We start from the raw sequence: 21,190 nt of genomic DNA on the forward strand, positions 1-21,190 counted from the left end.
CTCCTCTGTCCTGATTATCCTGGACCTGCTGGTAGCCTTCGACACAGCCTTTATTCGTGACTTGTTCTGTCTAAATGTTTAATGTGAGCAATTTGTAGTGTAAAATTTCCCTCTGGATAATAAAAGTATTCTATTCTATTCTATTCACAGTCAACCATCAGATCCCTCACAGAAATGGGAATTGTAGACTTTGCGCTTCTACCAAGTATCATGAAGTCACCTCCCCGCCCCCTACAGACAGGTGTCCCCCAGGGCTCGGTCCTTGGACCCCTCCCCTTCTCTCTCTACACCAAATCTCTGGGTAACATTATCACGTCTCATGCCTTCTCATATCACTGCTATACCGATGACACTCAACTCTTCCTCTCGTTTCCTCCCTCAGAGACCCAAGTCTCTCCTGCCTGTCCGACATTTTCCACCTGGATGACGACCAATCACCTCAAACTGAACCTGAGCAACACGGAGATACTTCACCTGCCGGTTGAATCTTCCCCGCTGACCGACCTTTCGATCCCAGTGGAGAATGTAGCCGTGGCTCTGTCCCTGACCGTGAAGAACCCAGGTGTGGTTCCTTCTCTGCTCACATCGCCTTAACGACCAGAACCTGCAGATTATTCCTGAGCTACCGCCACCAAGCCACTTCAACTCATACAGAACACAGCGGCCCGTCTGATCGCCAATCTACCAAAGTCAGCCCACGTCACCCCACTTCTTAGAAAGCTGCACTGGCTTCCCATTGCTGCACAAATCTACTTCAAGGTCTTTCACCTGGCATACCACGCAGCGAGGGGAACGGCTCCTTCGTACCTCTCCGGTCAATGGTCTCTAACTACACACCCTCAAGACCCCTACGCTCTGCATCTCCTGGCCGCCTCAGACCCACTCCTATCCGAGCTCCTGGGGGGTCATCAAAGAGAAGCAGGCTATTCTTGGTCCTCGCTCCAAAATGGTGGAACAAACTTCCCACAACAGTTAGGACAGCTGAAACCCACCCGATTTTCTGCCGTTGACTAAAAACACAATTCTTCAATCAATATATAAAAAACGACTAACTTTCTTTTACTGGTATGCACTTTGCTACTAAGTAATCTACCTTGCCTATATTACTACTTACTATGCTAATATGTCTACTATGCACTCAAGACTGTAGCAAATCAAGTTTGACACTGTTTGATGAACAATCTTACTTACCCTTAGCTGCCAGTACCATTCCTGCTGACTTGCTATACAGAACTTGTAAGTCGCTTTGGATAAAAGCGTTCAGCTAATTGACTAAATATAAATGTAAATTAAATGGACAGCGGTGGCCTAAATGTTAGAGAAGCGGTCTTGTGACCGGAAGGTCGCTGGTTCAATTCCCCAGACTGGCAGGGGGGAAACAAATGTACAGTATAACACTCTCTTCTCTCTCAATACCAAAAAAACAAGAACAAAATTAAATCACCAAAATTGGAAAATCTGAGGCTTTCAACCTAAAACTAACATGTGCAGAGCATTGGATTCAGTTCAGTTCGGTTCAGTTCAGCTCAGTTCAGTTCAGGCTAAACCAGATGGGGAAACCTGTCACGGCCTCCTAAATCAGGAGTTCAGATAAAAGCAACACAATATACAAAAATACCATAAAACATGACAAACAACTTCAGTTCATCACTACAGTGTGACGTTACAAATTAAATCAAGTTTTTTTGTGACAACAACGATGTTGTTGACTGGTAGAGTTCCTCACTCAGCACAATCTCCATGCTGTTCCTCATACTACTGTACATACCCCCAGCGCGGGCGAGTTAGTTACCACACAACCAAACCACGCTTCAGTCAGCAGGGGTGTAAAGTACTTGAGTAATTGTACTTTGTTACAATACTTAAGTACTGTTTTGGGGGATTTGTACTTTACTCAAGCATTATTAGGTTTGTATACTTGTACTTTTACTCAATTACATTTCAGAGAGAAAAAACGTTTTACTCCTTACATTTAAAATGCAGACCTACAAAGTACAAATCTCGCAGTTCCAACCATTTTAATTAGTATATTTGTTTCTCTGGCCGAACTAACGTTAACGTTATTAATCCTGCGGCTGCACTTTAAAAACAGCCAATCAAATCCCCATCAATGGAAAATTAACCCGCCCATGCTGATTGGTCCTTGCGCAAGACTAGAAAGCGGGGATCTTTGATTAAACACCTGGGCCCTGTTCCCCGTACCTGGTTCAACTAAGTCGATCGAGAGTCCCATTATCCAGATTCAGTTAACGAGATGATTGAAGCCGGGATTTTCCTGTTCCTCGAAGGTGGATTCAGTCTCGTTAACTCAAACCAGACTTGAGACCCAGGATTAGTGCGCGCGGCCGCTTCATTTGAAAAGCCAGCACGTATCGATAGCAGAGATCCTGATTCTCTAGCGGCATTGATTGATTAATTGATTTAAAACTTTATTAACATATTGCAGTACGGCTCAATCGCCTCGCCGACAAGTTAAATGCGTTATCTATAGGCTAATTTTAAGTCCCTCATTACCTCAATCAATCAGATTATATTTCTTTAAACTTGCCTGCTGGATTGAATAATCAAATGAGATCTTGCTAGCGAAAATAATTAGTTAAACTGTTATACAGAATAACGATACGGCTCTCTTGCCCATTGATTGATGTATGGTCGATCTTTTACTTATCTCCACTGTGGTGTAACGGGTTCTTCTTTTGACTTTCACGCAGACGACCGGGGTTCGAAACCTAGTCTCTTCCTTCTTTTTGCAATATAGGAATAATTCAATTTGGTGCACGTTGAGGGCTATATAAAGAATGACATCCTCAATGCATGTAGATTTATAATATTTTAACTTAAAACTAGGCTACCTTTGCGTATAATCATTAATATTATATTCCAAAAAATTATATTGGAAACACGGGGTTTCGAACACCGGTCGCCGGGTTGCCAGGATTGAGCACTACCGCTGCACCACTGTGCCAGATGGGATAAATTCATTGTTTATACATTAATGAACGAGAGACCCGTGTTTAGAATATTCTTTATTTTGTTGTTGTTGCACCGAGCGAGCGCCACGGTATATAACGTGCATTATTTAGGACAAAGTGAATTTAGTATCAGCATTTTGGGTCTATTTTACATTTCAAAAGACCCCTCTGGAAGAATGGAGCACAAAAACGTAATTCAGAATGGTATAATGCCGATCCTAGACTGTGGGAATAATTTCAGGAAACGCGCTGTCACTTCTTTGCGGGGGCGTGGCGATGGTTCATCCGGCTAACTTGAACTTAAACCCTGCTTTCGACCAGGCTCAAACTTTTGGATCTGTTGTCATGGTGATTTGGACAATCCAGATTCGGGGAACCGGAAAGTCCGGCTTAAGTCAGACTTCACAGAAAGTTATCCGGCTAACTCAGTTATCCAGGTACGGGGAACGGGGCCCTGCTATCAGAAGAATAGACAGTCAGAATTTTTTTTTTTAACTTTAACTTTTTAGTACTTAAGTACATTTAAAAGTAGACACTTTTAGACTTTTACTCAAGTGTGTTTTAGCCAGATACTCTTTCACTTAAGTATCATTTCTGGGTACTTTTTACACCCCTGCCCCTGTGTGACGCAACTATCCTGCGAACCTACGATGCTATAACATGAAACTACAAATTGATAAATCTAGTGATCTATGCATGAAAGCAATTTTTTTTGTGCAAATCTCTTAGTTATAACAAGATTGTGTTTAAAGATCCCACTCAAAAAACTCCTCTTGACTATACAGATTGCTATTTGTACAGAACTTGTCTGCCTCTTTCACATTCTTCCCCTGGAGAGGGAGAGCTTCTCTGAACTTCCCTGAAATTTGAGTGGCATGTGAGATATCACTAATACAGATCCAGCTCTTAGAAATCACACCTCTACTCCTGCAGTACTCATGCAGGATTAACCTGGCAGTGCTGTTAACGAGGTGTGAATCACACCTACCATGGTCCAATAATAGAACTTGACACCTTTACACTAGCACAGCCATGGAGAAAATGCCACTAATTCCCGCCAGGAACGGGTCAGATGACCCGACAGTGAGAAAAATAAATGGTGTAAACTATATAATTACCTCTGAATATAAAAATATGAGGTTTACCACAATGAAATGTAGGTTTGAGTGACATAAATATTTTTTTTTTTAATATTTTTTTTTTAAATATTATAATTCTTTTTTTCTTTTCTTTTTTTGATGGAAGAGCCCCACACATTGACGGGCAAAGAGCCACATGCGGCTCGTGAGCCACGGGTTGGCCAGCCCTGCGCTAGACGCTCGCAAAGTGCTGTGACTTTCGTCTGTTCCAACGGCCCATAATGTGGAATAACGTTCTAATTACATTTTCCTGAAGTCATTTTGAAATTTCAGAAACCGTGCCAGATAAAACGGGCACTTTTAGGAAAAGTCATTGAGTGACAGAGCTGGAGCTCGACCGAGTGACGAGGATACATTTATTGAAAATGCCTAGGGGTCATTTGACCCCTTGTCGGTTGTGCTAGTGTTTAGCTTCAGAATACACAGGAAGCTGAGTACGTATGGGCATGTTTTGAAAGAATACAAGCTGCCAATTTAGAATTCCTTGTTGGAATTGATAATTGGTTGGTACCCAGATCCCACAAAACAAGTTTGGCGAGAATGAACATGCTATTGGGGGGGCGGTGCTTTTCAATAAATTACAAATGGTGGAAAATCGAATATGGTTTACATGTTGGTCCTCCTTATGGCAATGCTTTCGTCCACAAGGAGCTGAATCTCTGGATATCCTTCTCATGACTGTATGACTAATGAGCCAGGAGATTCACTCAATTGACAATTGAAGGTTTGACCTGATGGTGGCGCTAGAGGACGGGTCATGGCTTCTTCCTCTACTGGGCATGAATGTTCACAGCAAACTTGAAAATATTCAGATTAAAGCTATTTGAGTTATCACAGTCACACAGAAGATCCACTGTGGCGCAATCAATCATTATCGTTCTGGGATATCAAGTAGCAGGGTAGATGTCTAGGACAACAGCTGTCCTAGACATGTAGCTGTAGCTGCTGCCAGACTGTTGACCGGAACCCGCAAGAGAGACCACATCACCCCTGTCCTTGCCTCCCTTCATTGGCTCCCAGTACGCTACAGGATAGATTTTAAGGTTCTCCTATTTGTTTTTAAAGCCCTTAATGGTCACCACCCCTCCTACATCTCAGACCTCCTATCCCCCTATTCCAACACCAGGTCCCTCAGGTCAGCCGATCAGAGGCTCCTGACAGTCCGGAGGTCTAACCTCAAGCTCAGGGGGGGCCGTGCTTTTGCTATCGCAGCCCCTGAACTGTGGAACAGCATCCCCACCTCCATTAGGCTCAAGTTTCAAGTTTCAAGTTTCTTTAATAGTTGTCATACAGAAGTACAGAATACTTTTATACAAAATGCTTCTTACTGTTACGCTCCAGAGACTGTGCAAGACAAGATAAGTATGAAATAAAATAACATAGTATAGCATGTAAATTAGAAGTAAAAAAAAAAATGAGGTCACAGTGTTCAGTATAGACATATGTACAATGTTCGATGCAGAATAGGCGTAACTGAGTTACCATATAATATACAATACTGTGTAGTGTACTAATATACAATACTATATAGTGCAAGGCAGAAATAGGATGAGGTGCAATTTAGGTACAATTTACAGTAGGTGTACGAGTTGTAGTGCAAATCCTTTATCAATAAATATAAAGTGTGTTTGTGTGATCTAAAGTGTGGAGAGTGGGTGCTGCAGTGTGTTGTTTGTTTAAGTGAGTGTGTGCGTGTGGGTGTGTGTGCTGTGTGCATTTGATGGTTGTTGCATAGTGTTTATTGTTCGTTTAGCAGCCTGATGGCCTGGGGATAGAAGCTTCTTCTGAGTCTTTCTGTGCTCGCCTTAAGACTCCGGTATCGCTTGCCTGACCGCAGCAGTTCAAAGAGGCAGTTGTTCGGGTGGCTCGAGTCCTTAATAATTCTCTTAGCCTTCCCCTTGCACCGCTTGTTGTAAATGTTCTGGAGGGTGGGAAGCCCCCCTCCAATTGTGCGTTCGGCTGAACGTGTCACTCTTTGTAGTCTGCTACGGTCTTGTGCAGTGCTATTCCCAAACCAGGAGGTGATGTTGCCAGTCAGGATGCTCTCTATTGTGCATGAGTAGAAGTTCCTAAGGATCTTCTGACTGACTTGGAACTTCCTTAGACGCCTGAGGTGCCTTCTTCACAACACTGTCAATGTGTGTGGTCCATGTCAAATCCTCGGATATGTGGGCTCCGAGGTACTTGAAACTGTTCACTCTCTCAACCGGTGCCCCGTCGATGCTGAGGGGGCTGTAGTCCTTGACCCCCGACCTCCTGAAGTCCACAATCATCTCTTTTGTTTTGCTGACGTTCAGGGAGAGGCAGTTCTCCTGACACCACTGTGACAGGTTCTCTACCTCTTCCAGGTAGGCCCTTTCGTCGTTGGCAGAGATCAGGCCCACCACTACTGTGTCATCAGCAAATTTGATGATGGTGTTGTTGTTCCGCTGTGCTACGCAGTCATGTGTGTACAGGGAGTAGAGGAGGGGGCTCAGAACACAGCCCTGGGGGGCCCCTATGTTGAGCGTGATGGATGAGGAGGTGCAGTTGCCTGCTCTTACCACCTGGGGTCTGCCCGTCAGGAAGTCCAAGACCCACTGGCAGAGGTCATAGTTCAAGCCCAGGTCCCTGAGCTTGGCTATGAGTTTGGAGGGGACTATGGTATTGAATGCTGAGCTGTAGTCGATGAACAGCATTCTCACATAGTTCCCCTGCCTCTTGTCCAGGTGTGATGCTGCTGTGTGCAGCACATGGGCTATGGCGTCCTCCGTGGACCTGTTGGGGCGATATGCAAATTGCAGAGGGTCCAGGTTGATGGGGAGGGAGGAACAGATGTAGCCCTTCACTAGCTTCTCAAAGCACTTCATGGCTATGGAGGTGAGGGCTACAGAGCGGTAGTCGTTGAGGCAAGCGGGCGTAGATTTTTTGGGTACAGGGATGATGGTGGACTTCTTCAGACAGGTGGGGATGACAGCCTGTTCCAAGGACAGGTTGAAGATGTCAGTGAATACCGGGGCCAGTTGGTCGGCACAGACTTTTAGGACGCGGCCGGGGATGCCGTCCGGTCCTGCTGCCTTCCTGATATTCACTTTTTTAAAGATCCGTCTCACCTCATGCTCTGTTACCCTGAACACTGAGTCTCCATCAGCAGACCCCCCCCCCCCCATTGCCGTGGTTTGTAGGCTGGTGTTTTTATTCACAGCCTCAAACCTCGCATAGAAGGAATTGAGATCATTTGCTAAGGAGATGTCACTGTTCAGTTTGAGGGAGGTGCCTTTGTAATCTGTCATTGTTCTGAGGCCCTGCCACATGCCTCTAGAGTCAGCCTGTTCAAACTGAAGTTCAACTTTATCCCTGTAACGCCGTTTTGCCTCTATTACTGCTCTCCTGACATTGTATCTTGCCATCTTGTGTTCTTCCATGTTGCCTGTCTCCAGCCCGGTATTGTATGCTGATGTGCGCACTTTCAGAGCCTCACGGACGGATTTGTCTACCCAGGGCTTTTGATTTGGGTAGATTTTAATTGTGGTGGAGGGGATTGTTTCTTCTACCAGAGTACAGACATAGTCAAGCACCGTTTCAGTGTATTCGTTAATATTGGCTGTGTTATCACGGAATACACTCCAGTCTGTGCATTCAAGTGCAGCTTGGAGTGACTCCTCTGACGTCACGGCCCAACGCTTAACCTCTCGCGAGACCACCGGCGTTCGCTTGAGACTTTGTTTATACTTTGGCAAAAGGAATATGGCGGCGTGATCGGACTTACCGAATGGACTAAGAGCCTGTGACTTATACCCATTCTTAAATTGCGAGTATACATGGTCTAATATGTTCTCGCCTCTGGTGGAACAGGTCACATGCTGATAGAAATTCGGCAACACCTTTTTAAGACGCGCGCTGTTGAAATCACCCAGAACCACAATGGCAGCGTCAACGCTGGCTATCTGGCTATCTCGCCCCCTCGATAGATGCCTTCAAATCGAGGCTTAAAACCCACTTCTACCTACTAGCCTTTCCCATTCACTGACTCATGCCCTGTTTTCCTATGTGTTTGCCTGTGTGCCCTCCCATAAAACGGAGTGTGATTCTTGACATTATGTATCTATGTGTACCTACCCTCCGACACGCGTCATGTGAAATGTGCTATATACATAAATCTGATTGATTGATTGATTGATAGATAGGACGCAGTCTAGGACAGTAGGTCCGGGGTTAGAGGTATATACTGTAGGATGCAGTCTAGGACAGGAAGTGCAGGGTTTGAGGTAGATAGGATGCAGTCTAGGACAGGAAGTGCAGGGTTTGAGGTAGATAGGATGCAGTCTAGGACAGGAAGTGCAGGGTTTGAGGTAGATAGGATGCAGTCTAGGACAGGAAGTGCAAGGTTTGAGGTAGCTCAGGAACTAGTAGTTTGAGACATAGGATTTTTTACCTGTCCGGGGTTCCTACAGACAGAGAGGTAAAACAGCTCCAGGATGGGGTTGTCCGCTGCCCTCAGATGCACCTTCTCTTCAATACCAGCAGAGGCCGCTAGTGGTGTGGCTATAAACCTAGGGAGGGATTATAAAGTAATAAACATTAATAGCAAATACTGATTCATGTTTACAATTGATAAGCCTAAACACACATTATGTTAAAACCTCTTAGAATGCGCCGTCCTGCATATGGGACGTTTTTAGGACGATTTGTCCACCGGCACTTTGGCGACCCCTAGTGGCTCGGTTGTGCATATGTTGTAATATAATATATATATATCGAATTGAAGGCTTATTTGTTGCCTGTCGATAGCGACAAAATCCGACAAAATCCGTTCAGCGGTTCTCGAGTTACATGCCGGTATTTGAGGCTTGTGCAAAGTACACGGTATTGCGCAAAATACCACTCCCGACTCTTGGCGCAGTAGTTCCGTCAATCTAGATGCGATCTCGAAAATTATTGTGGAGGGTTGTGGCCAATGAGTGTGGCTTTCCAATGATACCCCACGTAGGGATGTATGAATCTAAAAAACTAAAAAAAACTAACGAGCGAAAACAGGAAGATAAAAACAGCTGAATGAATTGAAGTCTATGAGAAAACTTGAGTTTTTCTTTTGTACACAGTTTGCCAAAATCACTCCTAATCATTCATTTCTGAATGGATCTTTATGAAATTTGGACATGTACTACATAAGGCTTCAGGCTATGGGTCCGTATGGATTTGTAAGCCATACCACATTCTGGGGAAATACTACCTCTGGACTACTAACTACTACAGAAAAACTTGAGTAACAAGTTTTTCTACAACGCAAGTTCAGACCTATGTAACTATATTACGTTAGCACTAAAAGTGAATTTCTCTTCTGGAATTAGAAACTTCAGAATGTCGTCTTTCAAAAGAGACCAGGCTCATGCATGTGCTATAAATATAAAGTATGTTGTTTTGGTTTTCCAAAAAAGTATGCAGTCCTCAAAAATGAAAACTAAAATGACCAGGAGACTCATTGCAGGTTTCGAACCCTGTTGCATGTCGTGTCAAGTTAATGATGTGATTATCATAGTCATGATTTTCTCACATCTATAGCACAGGATTGTAAATGCAGAGATTCTAAAGTTTACATTGGTATCAAATATGCATGTTTTTTTTATTTTTTTTTAATTTTCCCCCCCCCCTCCTTTTTCCGATTTTTCTCCCATCCCACTGTTAGTCGTTATGCCAATTCCCAACCCCCTTCCTGGTTGTTGCGCACTCCCCCCTACTGTTGGTCCGGGAGGCCGGAGACTGTCACATGTTTTCCTCCGACGCATGTGCAGCCAGCCGGCAGCCAGCCTGGCAGCACAGATTCTCACCGGGAGAGTGTAGCGTGTGGAAGGTCACACTACCTCCCTCCAGATCCTACCCTCGGTGTGCAGGCGCCCCGACCAAACTGTAGGGGTCGCTGTCCACAACGCCCAGGACCCACCCATCAGCTTTCCCACCCCTAACACTGCCAATTGTGTTAGTGTGAATGACCAGCCAAGCTGATAGTAACGCAGAGAGCTGGATTCGAACCCAGCGTCTCCAGCGTTGATGGCGAGCGCCAAATATGCATGTTAACTAAATGGTGAATGGTAAATGGTGCATTTATTTAGCGCTTTTATCCAAATCGCTTTACAATTTTGTTCCTCACATTCACCCATTCACACACTAATGGCGAGATCCATGCAAGGTGCCCTTGGGATCGTGAATGTGCACCACAAATTTTAAAAGATTTGGATGAAAGCTGTTAGATCTCGTTATTAACGACTCACCAACTCGGTTGTTGTTTCTCACTTATCTCTTTATTCAACGTCTCAGGTATGGGTCTCTCAGGTACAAAGACTTGGTGCATCATCTCTGCTTGCATTCCCATACCCAAAGAGAGCATACTCTCAGGTGTACCACCCTCTTATACCCTCAGCCCTTGCCCCCTCACCCTCTACCAACCCCGGGCTTGCGTGAGACCTTCCAGCCCCAGGTTGGTAGAGCGCAGAGTGATAGCTTGGCTGACCAACCACCTCAATCCCAGGGTCGTTACATTACCCCCACCCACAACAACAAAGTCCCAAAGAAAATTCTCCACCCCAATACCCGCTAAACACAGTACTCAAATCTCACAGTACTCACACAGACCTTACATGTCTAGTTTTGTTCCCACACAGACACACGCAGGTGGCACTACTGCTACTGTAACTCTTCTGCTACTGTAACTCTTCTGCTACCGTAACTCTTCTGCTACTGTAACTCAATAGAGAAACACTCATTCGGAAAATGTTGTAGTTTGGCCTGAAGGTGGCACTAGAGCAGGGGTGGCCAACCAGTCAGAGATTAAGAGCCACAAAAATGACTGTGGTACCACAAAGAGCCACACCATATACCAGCGTTTCTCAACCTTTTTTTCAGTCACAGCACCCTTCATGTGTTTATAGGTCTCACCCTCTGGCCTCTGAAGTTGCTAATGTCTTTTTTATTTGGGCCTCACAGGGTTAAAAGTGCCCTGTGAGACCCACGGTTGCAAAATTACAAAATCACTTTTAGCCATTAAAAAAAAAATCTGTAAATGTTTATTTAAAAAATGTTAAGCACATGTATAGTCAATTGGTCCTGTTGTTCAGCCTCACAATGCTATTTGATAGTAAATGTGTTTATATGTCCCATCCTCTGGCCTCTGAAGTTGCTAATGTCTTTTTAATTTGGGCCTCACAGGGTTAACCGAGATATAGGTAAAAGTGTATATTTTCAGCATTACGTTTGTTTACCAATGATTTTAACTGTTATTAGTGAAATATAAGATTATAGAAATCTCAGGGCATTGAGTCGGAAACCGGCGAATATTGACAGGAGGAAGTGGAGCAGCCAAAAGTAGTCTTTTGAAGGAAAAGACTCAGGGCTTTAGAATATCGAAAAACTACCCTACCCAGCTCACGCCAGCCCAGTCAATCATCTGATTTCTGGATTAACTTTTTTATTTCTCTTATTTTTTGGGATTATCTCCCACAAACCTGAACGTTATTGCCATAAAACAGAACGCAGTTAGTTTCTCTACCTTTCTGTGAATATCTAGCAAAAAACGGTGTTGCAATATGATGAAAAATGGTGGAGAAATTTACATTATAAAAAAGATGGCAGAATTCAGTACTGTATCTACAAAACCTTCTGTTTAATCATCTTCCCTTTATTCATTTGCTTAGATTTTTCAGGTCTGGTAAATTTTAGCATGGTGTTATTCACAGTCAAAGATAATTTTTTATTTTTTTTTATATAATTGATATTCTCCTTTGGTTAATTACAATTTACTCAAGCCTAGTAACAGACATACTATTTCTGACACTGGGAATACATTCCCTGAGATCCATAGATGTCCCTAGATTCAGATACCAAGAACATGCAAATGGGCCATTTAAAAAAAAAAAGCTGTAAATGTTTATTCTATGTCCTTATGGAATGAGTGATGTACAAAAAATAAATAAATAAAATACAATTATAATTTCTTTTTTTATGGATGGAAGAGCCACACATTGACGGGCAAAGAGCCACTGGTTGGCCACCCCTGCACTAGAGGTAAGGTCACAGGGTCACCAAGATCAATAGGGTTCATTCTCTAGGAGTCATATATGTGCACCACACATTTGAAAGGATATGTAATGAAAGCTCTTGGAGTTATTGTCACAATCAAAGAATGTAACGTCTGGACCGGCGGTGGCACGAGAGGAAAGGTCACCAAAATCAATAAGGTTAATTTTCTAGGGCCATGAATGTGCACTGCAAATTTTAAAACATTTAACTTCTACTAAAGACATTGAATCTCTAACCCAATCGATTCTAAACCCCTTGGACTTATAATATGCAAATGTGAAAAGAATTGTTAACCCTTTCACTGCGACAATACAGAAGGTTAACCCTTTCACTGCCGCATGACAAAGGGTTAACCCTTTCACTACCACACTACAGAAGGTTAACCCTTTCACTACCACACTACAGACGGTTAACCTTTCACTATCACACTACAGAAGGTTAACCATTTCACTACCACACTACAGACGGTTAACCATTTCACTACCACCCTACAGACGGTTAACCTTTCACTACCACACTGCATAAGGTTAACCCTTTCACTGCCACACTACAGACGGTTAACAGTCTGTAGTGTGTGGTAGTGAAAGGGTTAACCTTCTGTAGTGTGGTAGTGAAAGGGTCAATGGGGAGCGACGACGCCTCCCTCGCGGACCAGCTCAACACCTTCTACGCGCGGTTTGGTGCAAACAGTGGCACTGCTAGCTCAACGGCTAGTGACGTCACTGGTGCGCCGGCTGTTGTGGAGGGGGGGGGGCATCCGCGGGGGGGCGGGGACGCTCTCTCATTGACGGTACACAGTGTGAGAAGAGCATTTATGCAGGTGAACACCAGGAAGGCGGCTGGCCCAGATGGAATAACAGGACGCATACTCAAGTCCTGTGCTAACCAGCTAGCCCCTGTGTTCACCACCATATTTAATCGATCCCTGAAGGAGTCAGTGGTCCCTGCCTGCTTCAAGATGTCTACCATTATCCCGGTACCAAAGAAACCCTCCCCAGCAGGTCTCAATGACTACAGACCGGTGGCACTCACCTCTGTGGCCATGAAATGTTTCGAGAGGCTGGTCAAGGATCACATTTGTGCCTCCCTCCCCAGCGATATGGACCCTATGCAATTTGCATACAGGCCAAACAGGTCCACTGACGATGCGGTCTCCCAAGTACTGCACAGCACCCTCTCTCACCTGGACCGTCAGAAGGGGGGCTATGTGAGACTGTTGTTCATCGACTACAGCTCAGCGTTCAACACCATAGTCCCCACCAGACTGGTGGACAAGCTGATCGAGCTGGGTCTGAGCTCCGCTCTGATCGCCTGGGTACTGGACTTTCTGAGTGAAAGACCCCAGGCGGTCAGGGTGGGGGGTCAGACCTCCAACACCATCACCCTGAGCATCGGGTCCCCCCAGGGCTGTGTTCTGAGCCCCCTGCTGTACTCACTATACACACACGACTGTGTGGCCAAGTTCAGCTCCAACTCCATAGTGAAGTTCGCAGACGACACGGTGCCCATAACCCATAACCCTAACTGATTCATTCAAGTTCCTCGGCACCCACATCAGCAACAAACTCAAATGGGACATTAACACCACTGCCATCATCAAAAAGGCCCAGCAGCGCCTGTACTTCCTCAGACAACTGAGGAAGTACAGAGTCCAACAACACCTGCTGGTCCAATTTTACACTGCCATAATTCAAAGTATCCTCACCTCATCCATCACAGTCTGGTACGGTTCCACGGACAAACACACTAAACACAAACTCCAACGCATCATCAAGACAGCCTCCAAAATAATTGGCTGTCCCCTCCCCTCTCTGGACTCCATCTACACCTCACGCACAGTCACCCGCTCTGTTAAAATAGTCAACGACCCCTCTCACCCAGCACACCACTTATTCCAGCACATGCCCTCAGGTCGCTACAGGTCCACCCTAACCAGACACACACGTTTCACAAACAGTTTTTTCCCCACAGCAGTCCGAACACTGAACACCCTGGCCCGCCCCCCTTTGCACAAACAGGCAAGCATCTGTCACCGACCGACACTGTTACCGTGACTGTCCTATATGTATTTATGTATATATGTTTTGACGTTTTTGATGTTTGATGTCTGTTTCATGTTTGTTATAACCAGTGCTCAACATCTGTACCGAAATCAATTACCACCAACCATCGTTGTGTGGCATTAAAGTATCTTGTAAGGCCTACCGGGAGGAGGTTGAGGTACTGGAACGCTGGTGCCAGGACAACAGCCTGCTCCTGAACATTGGTAAAACCAAGGAGCTGATCGTGGATTATAGGAGAGGACAGCAGGAGACACACACACCACTGAGGATAAACGGGGCCACCGTGGACAGGGTGAGCAGCTTTAAGTACCTGGGGGTCCACATCTCAGAGGATCTGACATGGTCAACACACATAGACACAGTTGTAAAAAAGGCGAAGCAGCGCCTCTACCACCTGAGACAGTTAAGGAAGTTCAGAGTATCGGGGAAGATACTCCAGTCCTGCCGAGCGTACCACGGGTATTGCACTACCACCCCTGCAGGTTCTATACAACAAGAGGTGCAAATCCAGAACCTGCAGAATAATGAAAGACCCTCACCACCCCAATAACAGCCTGTTCCAGCTGCTGAGGTCAGGCAGACGCCTGCGAACACCAGCTACTAGGACAGAGAGGCTTCGGCTCAGCTTCTTCCCCCAGGCCATCAGAGCCTTGAACAATGAACACTGAGGGTCACAGAACACTGAACCCTACACACACAAGCACACATTAGCACACACACGACACACACGCTGTGCACACTCGCACACTAGCAGCCACTTTAACATGAGAAAGCACTCACTCATGCTGCACACGCCCACACTTATGGACACAAAGAAAGGTCACTTTAAAAATAGTATAGTAACAGTGTATTGCACTACCTAGGGACCTAGCATGTCCTTCATGCTCTGTAAATAACTATGTACAAATACCGTGATGTCCCACTATGTTACCTGTTTATTGCACAATGTTGTCTATTGGATTCTATTATATGTTGTACTACTGTATTGCACATCGTTGCGGGCAAGACCACCCGCATTTCATTGTATACTTGTTATGCCGTGACAAATAAAACTCTTGACTTGACTTGACTAGCTCACCTTTCGAACAGGTATCTGATGCACAGGAAGGCCACAGCGTAGGGCGCGGTGACGTACAGGTGCGAGGCCTTGGCGTAGACGCGCTCGTCTCGGTCCTCCAGGTCCGTCCACGTCAGGCTCTTCGGCAGCCAGATGCGGTCCCACCAGAACCACTCATACAGCGTGTCAATCATCCTGACCACACTGGAGCAGCGAGGGACAGGAAGAAACACAATGGAAAGGTAGAGATAAATGCTGATCTTAAAAGTTAATTCATTCATTCAAACCTTTATTTATTCTCGAAAAGACAATTGAGGTCACCCTCATTTTCAATGTCTGATTGATTGAACATTTTATTAACAGATTGCAGAATGGGTACAGTACAGTACAGCTCAATACACACAATTGTTAAGGGGATGCAGACCAGAGAAAGACTTTCGTCTTGTTTACATCAGGGTCGCCCCTTTTTCAATTCATAACAACATTCAATACAAACATTTCAATGCATACATTTTTACAATATAAAAATAATAAATATTAATAACTATCTATATAGCACTTTTCACACAGCAATTTGTATACATGAACACAGGCATAACATCAGCACACAATTGACAGAATAAAAAACAATGCATAAAGTGCAGACATGAGAATAAAAGTAGGGCAATGTAAATGTGCAGACATAAGAATAGGCCTAGAATAAGTACAATAAGTACAATGTTGCTCGAAGGCATGTGAACCCCCCCCAGAACAGCCAGTCCCCCAAACACCCCACACATCAATCCCTACCATGTGTCAATCCCTATGTGAAAAGAAAATGTATGGAAAAATGCATACTCTGTAACGCTGAAACAATTACCAATGTGGTTACACATATGGCTTATTAAAGGAATCTGAATCTGAACCTGAACCACATCCCCATCCAAGACACCCCCCCCCCCCCCCCTGATAAAGCACGTCATGACCGAAGGAAAACACAAACAGCCATGCACGGCGACGGGAATGCCACCCCATCTGTCCAAGGTGCTATAGATACAAATTGTATGTAGAGTAATCATAAAAAAATTATAATATTACATCTACATTGGTAAAACCAAGGAGCTGATCGTGGATTATAGGAGAGGACAGCAGGAGACACACACACCACTGAGGATAAACGGGGCTACCGTGGACAGAGTGAGCAGCTTTAAGTACCTGGGGGTCCACATCTCAGAGGATCTGACATGGTCAACACACAAAAAGGCGAAGCAGCGCCTCTACCACCTGAGACAGTTAAGGAAGTTCAGAGTATCTGGGAAGATACTCCAGTCCTTCTACTCCGGAGCTGTAGAGAGCATCTTGACTGGAAACATCACTGCCTGGTATGGAAACAGCACGGCACAGGACAAGAAGACCCTACAGAGAGTGGTGCGCTCAGCCGAGCGTACCACGGGTATTGCACTACCTCCCCTGCAGGTTCTATACAACAAGAGGTGCAAATCCAGAGCCTGCAGAATAATGAAAGACCCTCACCACCCCAACAACAGCCTGCTCCAGCTGCTGAGGTCAGGCAGACCCCTGCGAACCCCAGCTACTAGGACAGAGAGGCTTCGGCTCAGCTTCTTCCCCCAGGCCATCAAAGCCTTGAACACTGAACACTGAGTGCCACAGAACACTGAACTCTCCACACACAAGCACACATGAGCACACACACGACACGCACGCTGTACACACTCGCACACTAGCAGCCACTTTAACATGAGCAAGCACATACTCATGCTGCACACGCCCACACTTATGGCCACAAAGGAAAGGTCACTTTAAAAATAGTATAGCAACAGTAACAGTGTATTGCACTACCAAAGTACCTAGCATGTCCTCCATGCTCTGTAAATAACTTATGTACAAATACCGAGATGCCCCACTATGTTACCTGTTTATTGCACAATGTTGTTTTATTGGATTCTATTATATGTTGTACTACTGTATTGCACATCGTTGCGGGCAAGACCACCCGCATTTCATTGTATACTTGTATGCCGTGACAAATAAAACTCTTGACTTGACTACAGAGCTTACAGAAAGGTGTGTAATAAAAGTATTGATTTTTACCCCTAAAAAAGGGTGATTAATGAATTTAGTTGGCGGGTCCAAAATGTATGTTGTTATTTACAAATCTGTAACCCAAGCATAAACAAAATGGTATCACCACCACCACCACTCTTTGAGATCTTGACTAATACCCGACGTCGGGTACGTCTGTTATATATTTGGCTATAAAAGGTTTGTTTATCGTGATAATGTTAATACTGGAGTGAAATACACTTGTATTCTGTTTGAGTTCCAAAAAGCAGGTTTTCCATCAACAAACCCCTTCAAGAATGTATGCGATTATATCTCACATTGATATGCACCACAATTCAAAGCGAAGGTGATGATTGAAGTGTGTGAATTTAGTTATTATGTAAAACCTTATTCCAGCACGTTGCCTCACATATATAATCATTACTTAGTAGTGGAGACACATTTGTGTAAACATATATTAACCCTTTCACTACCAAAAGGTTAACCCGTTCACTGCGACAATACAGAAGGTTAACCATTTCACTGCCACACGACAAAGGGTTACCCCTTTCACAACCACACTACAGAAGGTTAACCCTTTCACCACCACACTGCTCTATCTATGGAGCCACTGTCACCCCCTAAGGTGATAGGCCTTGATATATTTTATTAACCTGTAGCCTTTATTGAGGCCTATCTTATATGCTTATGCAGAACCTGTGGATTTATTACAAATCCACATTCATGCTTTTATGCTCTTAACTTCCCATCTACTGTACACACAACTCATGGTAGCAGATGCAACACTTTGTGTATATTTTTTTATTATTTTTATTATTATTATTTTTTAAATCTTTTCCCCCCTCCTTTTTCCTCCGTTTTTCTCCCATCCCAATGTTAGTCGTTATGCCAATTCCCAATCCCCTTCCTGGTCGCTGCGCACCTACCCCCTACGGTCGGTCTGGGAGAGTGGAGGCTATCACATGCTTCCTCCGACACATGTGTAGCCAATCAACCGCTTCTTTTCACCTGGCAGCGCGGACTCTCACTGAGAGGGTGTAACGTGTGGAAGGATCACACTACCCCCCTTAGATCCTTTCCTCGCTGAGCAGGCGCCCCGACCGAACTGTAGGAGTCGCTGTTTACAACGACCAGGACCCACCCACCGGCTTTCCCACCCTCTAACACTGCCAATTGTGTTAGTAAGACGTCCGGCCAAGCCGGAAGCAACGCAGAGAGCTGGGCTCGATACCAGTATCTCCTGCGTTGGTGGCGAGCGCCTTGCCCACTGCGCCACCCAGCCGCCTACTTTGTGTATATTCTATACTGAAGGCAATCTCCTTCAAATGAGAGGTAAAGAGGCACTCCAGGAAGCCCGACTACCCCTTAATCAGATGTGAGGCAGTATTCTGTGTCATTTGTGATGAAATTCTGTGTAATTCCTATGCTAAAACCTAAATGTAGATATTGGTTCTTACAGACCATTTCAAACTTGACAACACAGCATTCTAAACCAGGTTTATCTCCTGTTGAAATGTTTGCTAACGTCAACAGCTGGCAGGGAAGAATCTTGGGCCCAAGCCGTTGCCTAGCAACGCAGCTCCACTGAACAGGTGACTCCGACTACCGATCTCTGACTGACAGGTGAGAAGTTACTTCCTTCTATCTGATCCCTGTGGCATCCCTTCTGTGACGAGGAAGCTGTCAACAAAACAAAAGGTTCAGGTCCCATCAATACGTTCCATTGATGAGCACGTTCAGCCAAAGACTCATCCCCCCCGACACACCACAAACCACCTGGGCCGGCCGGCTCTGCTGCCAGAACTATCACTGTCAGAACTGGGGACTTGAGAACTAGAGACTCATATCACTGGACTATCTTGTATTTGGACTTTTTAATATTATATTGTATTTGTATTTATATTTCATATTGTATCTATAGTAGATACTGGACTGTATAGGAATGTGAAGCTCTGTACCCCCCCCCCCCCCCCCCCCCATGCTGCTTTGACACCCGAATTTCCCCAAGGGGATTCATAAAGGATCATTTTATCGTATCTCATCTTATATCACGAGTCAACCCCAGTAACTTTCCACGAGAACACGCGTTGGTTACAGTTTGATTGATTGATTGAAAACCTTTATTTAAACCCCAGAGGGGAGATTCAGGTGTCCATCACAGCATCAACAGCCATAACAATTAAAACAATACATACAATTATTAATTAATACGTGTGAAAAACAAAGATGGACATAAGGAGTAGGGCTTTAAAAATAGCTAAAGTAGAACTACTTTGGGGGTACTTTGGGGTATTTTGGGGTATACTTTGGGGTACTTTGGGGTATTTTGGGGTACTTTGTGGCGAGTAGTAGGACCCCTAAAAAGTGGTGATTTTTTTTTTAAAAAGAGTCTATTCAGGTTGTTATTACAGTCCACAAATCAGATCCTCCAGTCAGCCCGTCCTGGCCCTGCCTGGTTGTGGAGCCTGATTGCAACCGGCACAAAGGACTGCCCGAAGCGCTTTGTGGTATGTCGGGGGAGGATAAGTCTGTGGCTAAACATGCTCGGCATTGTATGCAAATATAATGACAATAAAGTACAATCTAATCTAATCTAATCTAATTCATGGAGGGGATGTCCACAGGGGTTCTCAAGGATAGCGTACAGCTTCCTCCTCGCCCTCCCCTCTGCCACCACCTCCAGACTGTCCAGGTCCGCTTCCACCACAGAGCTCGCTTTCTTAACCTGGTGGGAAGGAACCACAATCTTCAGTTTGTTTCTTTTTAACGGAACGTGTGCCACGGACCCTGGTAGCCGTGACGCAGACGTAACATTCCTTACACACCTGTCAGGCTACCGTGCGGTTCTTACACCTTAAAGCAGTGACCCTAAAAGCTTAAAGATAGACTCTATAATGTCGTCAAACAGCCTTTCTTGATGTGTGGGTTGGAGTTTAATAACGTATTATATACTGTAAGACAAAGTACACAAAGTAGCATGTCTATGAGCTGCCACTAGGGGAAGAGTAGCTAACCGTGAGTGAGTGAGTGAGTAAGTGAGTGAGTGAGTGAGTGAGTGAGTGAGTGAGTGAGTGAGTGAGTGAGTGAGTGAGTGAGTGAGTGAGTGAGTGAGTGACATTGCCAGTTTATGAGGTGCTTTGCATCTAAAAATAGCGAACTACATTTCAAAATGTCGAGATATTCCCATGACTAGTGGTTTGTTGGTTGATGATACTTTTTTATTTATATATTATAATTTTTTTGTACCAACTAATGACGTTACAATTTTAACCAGGTACGTTTTAAGATTACATCTTAAAATACCTGCCCCTACGACCGTCCCAAAACATCTGTGTTTGTCCTGTTCAACGGCATGGGGGTGAGTTGGTGCAACAGTCACACGGCTCTCGGTACCAGGCACGTGCACACATAGAGCCCAAGGGGTGCTTGAGCACTTGCCCTTTTGAGCCTCATAAAAAAAAGTGCCATAAAAAAAAATATATATATATATATTTTTTTTCCCGTTGCGCATATAGACTGCCCTTCCAACTGAAAAATGTCAGGATAGAATAAAAATATTAGGTAAAGAGAGAGAGATGCCCCATATTCCATTGCAGTTTGCACGGCCTCCTCAGCGACTCAGCGTGCCTCTCCGCGGACCTATATATTTTATGCATAGCGTGGGTGGTGATGATGATGATGATAGAAACCGCTGTGGCCCATACAGTTGAATGCTGGTATTACACTCACTGAGGGACACAAAGAAGTCAAGTCCGATGGGATTTGGGAATCTCAAATACAAATCGGGATTGGAATAAAAAAAATGCATTTATATTAAACAATACAGAATATACAGCACTTCTT

General features: G+C 44.7%; 1 protein-coding gene across 1 annotated transcript in view; it reads right to left on the bottom strand.

Annotated features, from left to right (window-relative positions):
- Nucleotides 1-21,190, bottom strand: part of cers3a (ceramide synthase 3a) — an 88,482-nt gene that overhangs the window by 56,321 nt on the left and 10,971 nt on the right. The window contains exons 2-3 of the mRNA XM_084338248.1: nt 15,305-15,487; nt 8,526-8,643 (exon numbers count right to left, since the gene is read on the bottom strand). Coding sequence (XP_084194374.1) covers nt 8,526-8,643; nt 15,305-15,477 — 291 coding nt within the window. The 5' untranslated portion in view covers nt 15,478-15,487. The remainder of the gene's footprint in view (nt 1-8,525; nt 8,644-15,304; nt 15,488-21,190) is intronic.

The sequence above is a fragment of the Notolepis coatsorum genome (genome assembly GCF_963971535.1).
Source record: "Notolepis coatsorum genome assembly, chromosome: 2".
Classification (NCBI taxonomy): Eukaryota; Metazoa; Chordata; class Actinopteri; order Aulopiformes; family Paralepididae; genus Notolepis; species Notolepis coatsorum.